The sequence below is a fragment of the Aedes albopictus genome, chromosome 3, assembly GCF_035046485.1.
Source record: "Aedes albopictus strain Foshan chromosome 3, AalbF5, whole genome shotgun sequence".
Classification (NCBI taxonomy): domain Eukaryota; kingdom Metazoa; phylum Arthropoda; class Insecta; order Diptera; family Culicidae; genus Aedes; species Aedes albopictus.
Window position 1 is genome coordinate 178,259,735 of NC_085138.1, and position 15,398 is coordinate 178,275,132.

The 15,398-nt window shown below is 40.5% G+C and overlaps 1 protein-coding gene across 1 annotated transcript; it reads right to left on the reverse strand.

The window, feature by feature from the left end:
• Positions 1 to 684: 684 nt before the first annotated feature.
• LOC109406532 (uncharacterized) lies at positions 685 to 13,976 on the reverse strand. The gene is made up of 4 exons (XM_019679630.4): positions 13,410 to 13,976; positions 12,962 to 13,348; positions 11,289 to 12,877; positions 685 to 2,163 (listed from the first exon to the last, which is right to left on the reverse strand). Exons 1-4 carry the CDS (start codon positions 13,569 to 13,571, stop codon positions 744 to 746), a joined length of 3,558 nt encoding a protein of 1,185 aa, XP_019535175.3. The 5' UTR covers positions 13,572 to 13,976; the 3' UTR covers positions 685 to 743.
• Positions 13,977 to 15,398: the final 1,422 nt, after the last annotated feature.

Consider the following 15,398-nt stretch of genomic DNA (forward strand, 5'->3'; position numbering starts at 1 on the left):
GATGCAAATTCTCGCAACCTAGCGATTTATGACCAAAAAGTGCAACCAAACTTGCATCTTGTCACTTTAATTTGAAGAAGAGAAAGTCAATGAAGAGAACTCTCTCATGTTACTTTAGCCCTTATTTAAACTCAATCTAGATATATCAACTAACAAAATAACTTTTTGTTACGATGCCAGTATTTTGGAAAATTATATTTTTTGTTGGGAAAAATATTTTGCCTTTTTTAATTGTTGGTCCCGAAACGACCAACTTTCAGCTGATGCCAGTCGACACTACCCAAGTAACTATATATAAGGCCGTAAAAATGACATTAAGTCGGTTCTATAGTCGAATATAGAACCTGGCTAACAGAGCTAATTGGCTCTGTATCCTCTTACAGAGCTGCTCAAAAGCCACTTTTATCGAATAGAGGCTTGCAGCAAAAACCTAACCTCATCGAATTCTCATACGATTTGTAAACATTGCCCTCAATTTTTTTTTTGAGGGCAAGGACGCCGAAGGAAAGAAAAAGAAGGAGACAATGATGACGTCAGTGTGCAAGCGCTCATTATTCGGCTGATATACGGCCAACTTTTTAAATGAGCGCTGGCTACGCGGGTACCCTGTCGGCCACGTAAGGGTCAATAAGATAATTAATACTAGGTATTTCACAATATATCAAATAAAATTATATATACATATATATTTTTCAAATTTATTCACATCATGTATAGACTTACCGCGTTCATCTATGCTAAGCCTATTCAACATTTATAAAAGACACCGATTCCAGACCTTGCGATGCAGCCTTCAGCCTTTCCTCCTTCTTGAGTCGTTTCTGTTTCAGTGACGTGCCCTTCTTCTTCCGCTTCACGCTGCCATTGGTGGTAGACTCTTCAACTTCGTCTTCTTCCTCTTGTGCTTCATCTTGTGAATCACCGTGGGTTGATTTTCCGTTAGCTTTGGGCTTTTTGCCGTTCTGTTGTGCATGTTCACTATTCCTGATAGGTTCCAGCTGCAACAGTTTACAAACTCGCACATATTGGTTCATGATTTGCGAGTTCAAGTTGAACTTTCGCAATTTTTGCAGGTTGTCGCCGATTTTCTGCCAAGGAACAGAAATCGCGTCGGGATGCTGTTTTTCAAGACTGTGCAGTTCTTGTAACAGCTGAACAAGTTCGTTGAACTCGTTTTGCGACACTGTGGATGATTGCTGTGCTTCCTTCATGTAGGAGTTCATGTTTGCAACGACATATTTAAACGTTTCCTGGATCGCGCGAGGATTGGAACTGATCAACCTTCGATTCCTTACGAATTCTCGCAACAACAAAAGAGATTGTGTTTTGCGAACAGTTCGGACTTCCTTTTTGAGTCCATTATCCGCTAGGGTCTTAACCATGTACCAGTTTCCTGACCAGTTCATACGGAGTAGTGTCTGGAAAACGTTCAATGTTAAAGCAGGATTTCGCTCGACAATAAATTCATTCAGATATTTTCCGAATATTTTGTCGATATTGGTAGCTTTGCGATTTTCGCTGTTCTTCTCTATCAGTTGGGAACATATCACAATGAACTGGCATGCCTTCAGAATGTATTGGTTCTTTTCCGGAAATGACGAACCCTTGGCCACCTTTTCCATCAAATCAGTCAAGATCTGAGGTAATTGCTCGGCTGACACGTCTTTAACGTCGACGTTAAAGTTCTTAACTTTCACTAAGTTATTGAAAACCTGCCGGTATCGTTCCAGAATCTGTTTGTGTTTTGTTTCTTTTATGGCCACTGGAAGCATCTCAAAAATGTACAGCATCAACTCCAGGCATATGACCATATTCGGTCCATTCTTGAGGTATGCGTCGATTAGGTCAAACACCCGCATCCGGAAATGGCTGAGAGTTGTTTCTATTCTTTCCTCCGCTTTCGTTGGTTTCGTCTTCTTCGACTGTTTGTACATCTTGAATGCAGCCGCCAGGGCTTCATCCAGTTTACGGCCCTCTTCTTCCGCCATGTCGTCTAAATCGACCGATTCGGTGTCGGTTTCCGGATTGGCACCTCCCAGGGCGGCTTGAATTGCCATGCGCATTTTGTCCGTAACTTTATCATCATCATCGTCACCGGAAAACTGGTCGTCCTCATCATCGTCGTCATTTTCAGTATCCGAGCTGGCGGCATCTGATTCATTGCTGCGTAAATCAAGAAATGGAAAATATAAGATAACTAACTAATAAACGTAAACATTAATGAATGAATTAATGTGTTAACTTTATTGAGCTCCTCTATAATCCAATCGTCATAAAATATATTGTTTTTGACTCAACTGTGAACGTAGTGAATGTGTTTGTACGTAGATAGTAACAATATGTGTTCAGAATTAGGACCACGGCTTGTGTCATAAGCAGGGTACGAAAAACGGATCACACCGAAAAACAAACGCTTTGTCCTAAGCGGTGCATGTTGGTAACAAAGACGCTCCGCAACAAACGCATGTCAGGCGATGAGAGCAATAAAACAAACATCGCTTGCCGTGCGTGTGCTGATATTTCGGCTTTTCTGCTGAAATTTTCAACCCACATTATCGAATTCATAAGCATTTGGACGAAATAAGACTCTTGGAAACCTTAGAGTTGAGTTTCAGTTGTAAAACAATGCACAACAACGAAACAAATATTCCTACCGTTTTTGTTGTGAACAAACTCGGGAGCGATTTTGTCCATTTTGTCATTATCTGCTAACGAAAAAACAAAGCGTTGTTGCTGTGCGTTCTTTGTTGCCTGTTTTTCGCTTGCGGTGGCATATTCTGCGTACACTGGCCATAAGCCATGGTATCCATAATTAGGAACACGTCGTCCACTAACAAAAATATGTCTAGATCATGGACTACAAGTTTTTATGAGGTTCAATATATTTTATACATTTAGCTAGACAATAACCCAACTTGATGATACTGTGGAACAGTATCCCTAGAAACAAGAACTTCCATTTATTTAGGCCTTTATGGTGAGATTCTCTTAACCGTTCAGAATATGGGTACCGCACGGTATTCATAATGTTAACACAGTTCTTTGCAAGTTGCCGACGCGTCAACATTGTTTGCAATACAAGTCTATACAGAGAATCGGTCGGTTGAATAATTGTCGTTAAAACTGGGTAAATTACCACAGGACCACCCGGTCGCCACCCACAAAGATGTGGTGGGTAAATGTGGTCCATCAAATATCGTAATTAGGAGAAATTACGACAAGTCCAAGGTTCGAATCAGTAATAAATCTGCATCGCACTTGACTACAATGTTCGATAACAATGAGCCAGCGCCTTCTCAACAATGCCGTGATAACAATGTTCCTTCCCGTGTAATTGCGGGGGTCTCCACTCACAATGAGTTTGAGATGCTGGCGGTTGATGACGATCAACAAGAGGAACCAGCGCGAATGTCCAACCAAACTTCACATTCCATAAAAAAAGTGCGTTGTCCACCCATCTACGTGTACAACAAAAGTGTGGTCGAAATCAATGCCATTGCTACGTCACTAGCCATGAACAAAGGCGAGTACGTACAACGCATAGGACGGGGAGTGATACAAATCACAGTGAAAGATAAAAATTTCTTCACATCGCTTGTCTCGTACTGCAAGGCAAACGATATTCGCTTCTACACGCACAGCCTGCCCGATGAAACCCCAATCAGATTTGTTTTATCTGGTCTGCCGGTTTTCAACAATGATGAAGTGGTCACGGAGCTAAAATCTGTGAACATCGAACCAGAGAGCGTAAAGCTGTTGAAAGCGTCGCCATCGGGTGATAGTGCGATATACTTGGTGGCCTTCAAAAGGGGAGCATGTAAACTCCAGGATCTCAGGAAAGTTCGTTACCTGTTCAGTGTCGTCGTAAACTGGCGTCCATATGCGAAAAGAGCCGCCGATATCGTACAGTGCTTCCGTTGCCAGCAGTTTGGACACGGTATGAGCCACTGTAATTTACAACCAAAGTGCGTGAAATGCGGGGAATTGCATTTCACGAAAAACTGCGCTATCCCGAAGAAAGTGGTGAAACCAGGAAATTCACTTGAAAGTGAGAACGACGATCGCCATCTGATAAAGTGCGCGAATTGCAGCCGAAATCACGCAGCTAGCTTCAGAGGATGCCCCACAAGACTGGCCTACTTGAAACAACTGGATGAAAGGAAAAATCAAGCTCGTAATCGTCATTCTACATCGTCTCATCCGCGACGTCCCCAGCCAGCTCCTGTACGACCAGGAGTTTCCTTTGCGCAAGCAGTTAGGGGAGAGATCGCAGCTCAAGATTCGAATCTGTTCACTATATCCGAATTCCTAAGCCTGGCCCGTGAGCTCTACACCAGGCTTTCAGCATGCACTTCGAAGGGTATGCAATTTCTCGCCCTTTCGGAACTGATGGCCAAATATGTGTGCGATGGATAATCTAACTTCACTCAATGACATGAATTGGAACGGCAGATCCCTGCGTAACAAAGCTCCCGAATTGTTCGATTTCATGGTACTACACCGTATAGACCTGGCAATAGTGACGGAAACTTGGCTGCAATCAAACATGTCTTTTTCCCACGGTTCTTTTTCCTGCATAAGATGTGGAGGAGGGGTAATGATAGTGGTTCGCAAAGGGATCCCATACGAACGTGTTGACAACCTAGGTGTTAAGTGCATTGAAGCAGTTGGTGTTGTAATTCACACGTCCAGTGCTCCTGTACGCATCATAGCTGCATACTATCCTGGAGGTTCGACAAAACCGCAGATCGAACTGTTCCGCCGAGACACACGTAAATTGTTTCACACGAACGATCCTTTGTTTGTAATAGGAGATCTCAATGCACGTCATCGAGCTTGGAACTGTGCGAAAGCCAATAAAGCCGGCAATGCGCAATACCGATCAACGAGGAGCTTCGGTCTGACTATTCACACCCCGGACTCGCATACCTACATTCCTGCTGGTAGAGGCAAACCGTCTACCTTAGACTTGACCGTGTCAAATAACAGATTCAATTTGTCAGTGCCGAAAGTGATAAACGATCTGTCTTCGGATCATCTCCCAGTCATCTTCACGGTAGATGTGGAAACACCGTACAATCCAACCGTGCGCCAATACCGATGCTACAATAGAGCAGATTGGCCGTGCTTCCGTAGGCAGCTGGACACCCGGATTAATCTGTCGGATGGCATAATATCAACAGTGGATGATCCTACCAAAATTGACGATGCCATCGCGTTTCTAACAGAAGCTATTGCTGATGCTGAAGTTGCGGCTGTCCCACTCGTGAAGTTTCGTCAGTACCAGCCAACCTTACCCGAACCTGTTAAGCAGCTCATCAGACTGAGAAATGTGCGGAGGCGTCAATACTATCGGACAAGGGATCCGATGATTGGAATGATCGTATCCGCCCTCAATCAAAGGATTCAGAAGGAAATTGCAGAACAAAAATTCCGCAACTTCGGCGACATGGTTGAAGAACTAGAAGCTGGGAGCAACAAGTTTTGGCAAATCAGCAAACATCTGCGAAACAAATGTAAGTACGACCCTCCACTCAAAGTCCGTGACTCATATGTCGCATCATCTGCGGGAAAGGCAGAGGCGCTTGCTGAAAGTTTTTCCAAAGCTCATCGTAACACCTTGCCAGGCGACTACAATACAGACATTAAAGTCAATGAAACTATTCAGGAAATTGCTCTTCATCAGGAGTTGAATGTCGATGCCAGCACATACGCTAAGCCCAAGGAAATACGTTCCATTATTCACCGGTTGAAGTCTAAAAAAGCACCCGGGAAGGATGGCGTACGTAACGTCCTCCTCAAAAATCTATCACGTAAAGAGATTGTATTTTTAACGAAACTAATTAACGCGTGCTTGAAATTTTCGTATTTTCCAAGCTCGTGGAAATGTGCCACGGTTATTCCTATACCCAAACCGAATAAAGACATTACTGACCCTGGTAACTATAGACCCATCAGCTTACTCAACTCTATGAGTAAAATCCTAGAGAGAGTGGTATTGATCAGGCTTAACCGACACCTGGAGACTAACAGAACGATTCCAAATGAGCAGTTTGGATTTAAACAAGCACACTCAACAACACATCAGTTAATGAGGGTCTCCAAAACCATCCGTTCTGCTTTTGCCCACAAAAAGTCTGCCGGAATGGTACTCCTTGATATTGAAAAGGCCTATGACTCTGTCTGGCATGAGGCGGTAGTTTTTAAACTACACCGAAGCAGATGTCCACAGTACCTTGTCAAAATAATGCATTCCTTCCTCAAGCGTAGATCTTTTCGAGTCTCAGTCAGCGGTAGCTTGTCAAATGTGCACGACATCCCTTTCGGATTACCACAAGGCTCGGTGCTTAGTCCAACCTTATACAACGTGTTCACATCAGACGTTATCATGATCGATGGAGTAATATACACATTCTTTGCTGATGATACCGGGTACCTGGTAATTGACAAAGACCCCGCAATCATCACTACGCATCTTCAAGCAGCTGAAAACTCCCTAGAAGAATTCCAGAAAACATGGCGCATAAAACTGAATCCTGGCAAAACTCAAGCGATATTTTTCACCAAAAGGCGTTCACCTAGATACCTGCCCTCAAGGCAAATAAATGCAGGTGGTGTCGTAGTTCCATGGAGCGATGATGTCAAATACCTGGGTGTGGTGTATGATAAAAAATTACTTTTTGACAAACATGTGGACAACTGCATTGCCAAATGCAATGGGCTGGTTCACTGCTTATACCCCCTGATAAATCGGCGTTCCAAACTGCATCTGAATAACAAAATGTTGCTGTATAAACTGATATTCCGGGCGACACTTGTTTATGGAGCACCGGCATGGAAAGACTGTGCAGCAAGCCATCGTAAACGGATCCAGCGTATGCAAAATAAATTGCTGAAAATGATTTTCGACCTCGATCCCTACTTCTCAACCGACGAGTTACATCGATTAGCATGCATCGAAACAATCGAAGAATTTATTGATAAAAGCATGAACAAATTTGTAATATCCTGTGCTATGTCAGAAAATCCACTTATTCAAGATCTGTGATACTCGTAGGTTAAGCCTTATTTAAGCAATTTCTGAGGTTTTTTTTTCTATAGAACACGTTTTCCTCATTCGTTTGATGTTTTTGTAAATATGACCTCTAATACGGATAAATCACAAAGAGTAACATTACAGATGAAAGTAAATCAAAACACTGTTAGAAATGAACTTATGAAATGTAAATAACACCGATATGCAAAGAACTAAATAAATGTAAATGTAAATGTAAAATAATGTTAACTCAAAAGTGATGAAAAATCAAATGGAACAGATACGCGAGGAGGTAGCAGAGATGAGAAAAACGTCAGCCAGCAACCGTGGAAGGAATTAGTAACAGAAATGATGAATACACGCTACAAGCAGAACCGTAGCGTGGTCCCATGGCGCCCTTGGCAAGCATCCAGATTGGCGCCCGCCAAAAATTTGACATTGTTAATTTACTAAAAAAAACATTTTTCAAAGATTTTTTAAAGTTGGATCATAGTGATTCAAAGAAACAAATTCTCCCGCTTTTATTTTTTATTTTTTAGAGCTCTTTTCATTCGGATATTTCTTTAGGTATTTCAATGGGAGTCGCCTAAAAATTTCCCAACCTCTTTTTTGTATGACATTATGTACGAACACATTTTGAGTTTCAAGAAACTCAGCGCACAATAATTAGAAATTACATTTAAGATTTCTAATATATATGATCCACATAGATCTAATTCACATTTTTTTTTGTGATTTGTTCAATTGCTTCAACCATAATTTCCCAATAACTTTGCCAAAGTTTTTCTGAAGTTTAGTCAAAATGTTTCCAAGACCTGTAAGGAAACTTTCAATAATCATTAGAAGAACCATGAACATGGGGGAGTATCAGGAGAAATTCTTGAAGAAATCTCTATATGGAATAGCCGAATCCTGCAGGGATATCCGGAGAAATACATGGAGAAAACCCGGAAGGTATTCAGAATTTCAAATGCAATTCAAGGAACAAAATTCCTGAAGTAGTTCCTGAAAAAATGCATGAAAGAGTGCTTGTAGAAATTGTGGCTAACCATTGGAAGAGTTTCTGAAAGAGTTATTTTTGAAGGAATCCCTGAAAAGTTTAATTGATTGATTTGTCTTTATTATAGAGACTTTCAACCGTTGATTCCTGAAAGGGTTTCTTAACCCTTTCCCGCCCATGGTGTCTGTAGAGCACCATAACTTTCAACCCTTGTATCTCTGAAACTAATCAAGTTTTTTAAATGTTTTTAATTATAAATCATGATTTCACATGTTGTTCTCTATCTAAAGGCATTACATTAAGTATGCGCATACAAATTCAATGTTTTTGTCAAAAAAAGTTTTCACGAAAAGCTGTTTTTTCGACAAAAAAATAATGACAAACTTTGACGTCTTAATTAATGGCATAGTTATCCTCACGGGTTGAAATAAAAATAGTTCCCTAACAGATTTACTATTTATTTGTGTAGTCTTACTTTGAAAAGAACTGAAATGTGTATTTAAACCCTTAATTTGATACAATATGAATGGTGCATATATGCACCACTGGGAACATGGCGTGCAAAAAATAAGCAACTGCCCAATGTAATAATTGTTTGCATCCCATTCTAGAATTCTGGTGTCATAAAAGTTCGAAGTTTTTGAGAACAACTTGTCTCAAATTGTAATGAATTTGTATAAAACTGGTTCCAAAAGTGATTTTCTTGGATTTTCAAATGAAGCATCCTGTGCTTTGACCATTTTTAACGAGAAAAAGCATGAAATAAAGTTCTTCAAATGCCTGGTGGTGCTCCAGAGCACCACCTTATATTTGAGTTGTAATAGTCTTAAACGATAATTTTGGCATAGAAAATAAGATTTTGTTCTACCATTTTGAGCAAAAATAATAAAAACTATTTTTAAACACTAAAAGAAGTCATGGGCGGGATAGGGTTAAGGAATATATGGAGAATTTTCTTATACAAAATCCTTTAAAAACGGTTTGATGAAGAGATTTTGGGAGGAATTTCTGTAATAACTCATAGAAAGCTTTCCAAAGTAAGTTTTGGAGAAGTTTTAGATGAAATCAATGGCAGATTTTCTACCAGAATACGTGGAGAAATTTATGAAGGAATTCCTAAATTATGATTTACTGGAGCAATTTATGAGGAAATTCATGCAAGGTTTTCTAGAGTAATTCTTGAAGCATCTCTAGTGAAAATGGGATGATTTCGTAAGGAATTAATGGATTTTTTTAAGCGATGTGATTTTTTTTTCGAAATGAATCTATGAAAAACTTTCTGAAGCAAACTTTGGTCGTATTCCCCAAATAATCTGTAGAAGATTTCCCTTCGAGGAATTTCAAGAAGTTCAAAATGTTGGGGGTGTGGTTCGTGGGCCGAGTTCATGTTTCACTGTCCAGGCTCTTACGCTGTGTTCCGTTTGAAGCGATCACTTTTCTTACCCGCTTAAGTCCAATCTTTTTCCACATACGATCCTTCTTATATGAAATGAAATAAAAAATGAAATATCAAGAGGAATCTCCAGAAAAATTTTCAATTGATTTTTCTTGGAAAGTATTCCTGAATGAGATTTTGTGAGAATTTCTGGAGGAATTCATTAGATTTTTTTCAAAGAAATTCTCAAAAATAGTTTTAGAAAAAAATGTGAAAAAACATCAAGAAATTCCGAAGAAATATTTGGTGAAATTTATGAAGGCTTCCGGGGACATTTAATTTGTTTTCTAGAAATAAAAAAAAACTCACTGGTAGTTTTTTAGGTAAACACGACTTGAATGGTTTCTGCTAGATTTATAAAAGTTTAAGCATAAATAATCATTCATTGGAACTAACAATTGTATGAACTGAAAGGGCATTATCTGAATATTTTCAATTTAAACACTGTAAAATATTTAAATTAATGCGAAGAAAGTCATCAGAAGTAACCTCAAAACATTCCCTAGTGAGAATGTGTAGGATTTTTCAGAAAGAAACTTTCACTAGAATTTCGAAAGCATAATGATTTTGCTTTGCTTGTTGAAAAAATAAAACTAAAAGAGTTTATACAAATAAAATAGTAAATGAATTCCCCAATAACATCATGGTAAATATTCAAAATAATCTATTTTTTTTTTTTCGAAGACGGAAGAACGTAAAACGTAAAAACACATGATTAATATAAGTTAAAGTATCTTAAACCAGTGAAATCTTGGTAGCATTCCAGAAAACAATAGCTTCATCCTGTTTCCCGTCTAGCCTTAGGCTTCTCGGTGCCCCTTTGAACCTGGCGCCCTTGGCGGGGGCCAACCTGGCCAACCGCACGCTACGGCTCTGGCTACAAGGACTTCAAGAAGATCTTCACAGACGCAGGTAAGAACAGGGAAGGTAGGTACGGCGGTAGCAGTACTAGATGTGGAAGTAGGAGAGCATGTAACTGCGAAGATCAACAACAACATAAGCATCACGAACGCAGGGCAATCAGGGAAGCAGTCAAATTATGTACAGCAAAAAGATACAACAAGACAGTAAGTGGTAACAGACTCCAAAAGTAAGGACACGCCAAGACTAACCATATCATACTGGAGATTAACTCATTGCTGAACGAAGTAAATTGCTAAATTAGAACTGGCAGAGTGGTTGGCAAGTTACGTAGGCAGGCATACGATGGAATGAAGCGATGGATAACTAAAGCAGTTAAAGCAACTAAGGTCACACAAGCCAACACTGAAAACCTAACGTTAGACGACACCATCAGTCTCGCAAAACATACTGTGTGGAACAAATGGAGAAACAAGTGTAAGGAAATTTCGGAGACCAAGCAAGAAAAAGCTGCATTATGAATTTGCAAAAGAACCAGGACAGAAAATTTGGCTTAAAGATAAGGCATTTACGACCCAACCAAGAAAAAACCTTTTGCGAACTATGCCAAGAAGAGGAGGCGTTAGAACATATTCTGTACCACTGACGAGCAGAAATCCATAAGAGTTTCTCAAGGAAACAAAAATTAAGACCTAAACCAAGAGACACCAAGGACAACATAGCGACGGTGAGATCGACCTCTGGTCTAAGCCATAACACCAACAAAGAAACAAAAATAAAGGATGCAACTGTTTCCTTTCGCAACAAATTGATATCTAGAAGATTTTCGGCTCGGTAGTTTTTAAGTAACAAGTGAGCATATAAAAACTGGAAAAAATAGATGTTGATGTCAACTAGATCTACAGCCTGCACATAACATCCCAAAAGAAATTTTGTACATTGTAAACCATACTTACTCATCAGAGTCTTCATCGCTGTCGTCGTCACCATCATCCATTTTGTCATCATTGTCTCCTTCTTCGTCATTATCGTCACCTTCACCAGCGGTCAATGGATTAGTTTTGTCCTTCAGATTGATAACCGACAGAATCTGATTGAAAGCAGTGAGTGTCATTTCACCCGTCAGGTGAGGGAATATATGTCCAATGACTTTGCGAAGCAAATGTGAGTTCTGGGACATCAAATTCAGGAACAAATCGATCACCACTTCGATCCATTCCGGCTCGGCAGTTTTTCCATTTTGGTTACTGATTTCCATCTTGGAGCTCGCCTTCTTGCTCTTCACTCGCTTCATGACGCTTTCCAACTCAGCTATCGAGCTGCTGGCTAGATCCGGATCGCTGAACAGATGAAGACCCATGTACATTAACAGTATGTGGAAAACGTTGTTCAGTTTTTTATCCTTTTTATCCTTCGCGTGAACAACGACATACATTCGGTTCCAGTGCTCCAGATGCTCCTCGCTAAGTTGCGCTCGCAGTGCCTTATTTCCTATGGTTTGCAACACATCATGCACATGGTCTACTATCGACAGAAGGAAGGCTTTTTCGTCTGCCAGTTTAGCGTGACGTTGTTCAAGACAATGGAAAAATGCCGATTTCATTGTTGGGACTAATTCTGCTGATATTGCTGTAGAATGATTTTTCGTGTTCTTAATCACCTTCTTGCCGTCCGCCGAATAAAAGAGTCCTAAATTTAGCAGAAACCTAACAATGCCTGTCCGCCACTCGATTTCAGTGGTTAGATTCCGATTCGAAAGCAATTTCTGTAAGGCTTGCGCCGCGTGAATCCGTTCGGAATTCAACACTTCCGGATGATCGCTGGCCAGAACGAGTTTCTCCAAAACAGTGGCGGCCTTCTTTATACTTTCCGCGTTCATAGTCGCTAACAGATTCTGAATAATCTTGTTGGACGCATACTTTTCGATCAATATGCTACTAGGGGGTGTAACCAACCTTTCAAAAATGGCAAGTTTTGCTTGCTCATCAGTTATTTTCGGATAGCACTGAGTTAGGCTCTCAAATGCTTCCTGGTACAGGTCTCGAACGTCCTCGCTAAGTTGATTGAATTGTTTCACTTTCTTCATTAGCATTTCCAGGAAAGCTATGCTCAAAAGATCCGGAATACACGATCCATTCTCTAGTTTGCTGAGCACTGTGATAAACACTCGTAGCGCAACAAGATCCTTGAATTTGTGAGTGCTGCTCTCATTCACAAGAATGGGATCTACGCCTTGAGACCAGAAGACACCCACTTGATTCTGTTTCACCAGTTGTTCGATCAGAAAATCGTACAGTGGGTGATTTATTGTCAATGTGTTCTTGATGTCCCACAGAAGATTTGCCAAAAACTCGTAATTCCTCTCGTGAATCAAATGCGGCGCATTAAAATTGCTTTCGAAAAACTTTTGATTCACCGACTTTTTGTGGATCGAAGAAGCTGCTAGTAGAAAGTAAATGGTATCCATCGTGTGTTCAGCTTTCGGTACATTTACAACGGGTTCAATAACGGGCCATAAGACTGTTGTGAACTTTTTGGAGTCAATCTGAAAAAATAAATTTTGGTGTAAATCGATGTTCGAAAATAAAATAAAATTGTCAAATAAATAAACCTGCCTAAATTCTCTTACCTTTTGAACAAGTTCACTGAGGTACATAATTGCAAACGGCGTGACCATTTTATACATTCCCTTTTTCAGTGTCTTCAGCACCGTCTGAAGTTCCATGTCGGAGGCGTTCTCTATCAAACCAGAGTTGATAATTGCGCCGCATACCGACACCTTTCCTACTCTCAGTTCCAACTTGGTCTGTTGGTTATCGTCCTCTCCCTTATCGGTATCGGACAGTTCTGATTTCACCAATTTGAAGAGTTCTGTTATGGTGGGACAACAATCGCTTTGCTTCACTTGTTCCAGGTACCCGACCAATGCAGTGAAGAATCCGGCACGGGAAGTATGGTTGTTGGAACCGACACCGCGAATCAACCGTTTGAGCGCGTAGGCCCTCTCTTTTTCGTGCTGTGAAAAGAATACAAAAATAATCTTCTTTCCATGCTACCTACGAGGTTATGCTACCAACCTTATCCTCTGCGTTTCCATCACCGCCAACCGACAGGAACTGTATCAGCTCAGAGGCTCCCCTCACTCGGACATTCTCGTCTTCGCTGATGAGTTTGTCGAAAAATTTGAACACCGTTTTGTCGAGCAATTTGCCACCCTTGCCTTCCGTTTTAAGCTTCATTTTTGGAACTAAATTCAAAACTCACATGTGTACGAACAAAACGAGAGCAACGCCAGCGAAATTTCGAAACATGCTGCTTGCAAAGGAAAACCACGAGCGCTTTCTTCTTCTTCTTCTTATTTCTGGCGAGCCGACACCGTTCGGCATCAGCTCTAGTTTAACGTCCGCCTATTTCTGGTACTAAGCCTAAACACGGACGGTCAGGGAGACATCCACACACACCTGACACCCTACATATCGAACCCATCAACACATGGGCCGGGACCTACGGCTTTACTTCCTATCCGAGGGAAGGCGTGATCAGATATTTTTGTCTCAGAAATACCGACGGCGTCGACTAGGATTGAACCTAGACCGACTGGGGTGAGAGGCAACCACGCTTACCACTACACCACCGACGCCGCTCACGAGCGCTTTGACGTTTCAGATGCGAGAATTTCCCTTTGTTTGGGAAATTTAACCCAAAAACGAGGGACAGCCCACTTGTGGTAAATAGTTGGTAAATCTCGATCACGGATTCGGTAAAATGTAAAGGCTACACGGAGAATCAAAACTACATATTTTTTTGGTTTATTTTACAAAAGTGAGTATCGATTAAATTTTCTACCCAAAATTAGGTTCTTTTCTCCTCGGTTTTCTCTTTCTCCCCCACCGATGTTGTCAAATACAAAGCGAGCTGCATCGACCACCGGGGGTACTTTGGCCCAATAAGCCAATTTTGGGTAAAAGCCGTTCTTGTCAAAATTGGGTTGAAAAACACTCACGTTTGACTTGAATTTACCTACTCTTGAGTATATTTTTTTCTGGAGAAAGGCAAACTATTTACGTATGAGTTTAATCGATTCACTCAAATTTAAGTATTGGGCCAAACTATGGGGTTGCGTCAAAAGAACTCAAATTTGTGTAGTTTGGCGGTTCCGTGTTCACGGTTCTTTTGAGGCAATCCCATAGTTTGGCCCAATAAGCCAAAATTTGAGTAAATCGACCAAACTCACGCTAGATAAGTTCTAGATTGAGTTTAAATAAGGGCGAAAGTAACATGAGAGAGTTCTCTTCATCGACTCTCTCTTCTTCAAATTAAAGTGACAAGATGCAAGTATGGTTGCACTTTTTGGTCATTAATCGCTAGGTTGCGATGCAATCTAGCGTCTAAGTGTGAAAAAGTTCGATTGAATTTGCATCTTGTCACTTTAATTTGCAGAAGAGAGAGTCGATGAAGAGAACTCTCTCATGTTACTTTCGCCCTTATTTAAACTCAATCTAGAGTTGCCTTTACCTCCCAAGTGGCGATCAACTTCGTAAACGACTGCATCGTAAATACTTGAAAAATAATACACAAAAAATACTTCGATTAATACAGAATTTACTAAAAATACGAATAGGCCATTATTTAATACACAATAATACAAAACTACACGCAATACATCAGCTGTCAAAACTGCAATACACTTCTTCTATACGTGAGGTGAATCCAAAATACGCCAGTTGACAGCAAAAAAATATACTCATAAGTGTAGGTAAAATCAACCCAAAACCACCCTCATTCAACCCAAATTTGAGTAAAGTCACATTTACCCAAAATTGACTTATTGGCCTCAAGGACCCCCGTTGGATAGACGCATCTCTGTTTATTGACAACATCGGTGGGGGAGAGAGGGAAAACAACCTCATTTTGGGCAGCGAGTTTATTCGACTCAATTTTATATAAACTTCACCCAAAAATTAGGTAGTTTGAATTTTCCGTGTAGTTTTCACATCGTGAGTGTCCCACTCCCACCCCAAATGAAATTCATCTTAGAAAGAAAAACAAGAGAACCCAAAGTTGAG

Bases quoted from the DNA above. Each gene is read 5' to 3' on its own strand.
- LOC109406532 (XM_019679630.4), bottom strand. From the start codon at position 13,571: ATGAAGCTTAAAACGGAAGGCAAGGGTGGCAAATTGCTCGACAAAACG. The intron at 13,349-13,409 runs GTTGGTAGCATA...TTCTTTTCACAG, and splicing joins ATGGAAACGCAGAGGATAAG to CACGAAAAAGAGAGGGCCTA. The intron at 12,878-12,961 runs GTAAGAGAATTT...TTATTTTTTCAG, and splicing joins TCAGTGAACTTGTTCAAAAG to ATTGACTCCAAAAAGTTCAC.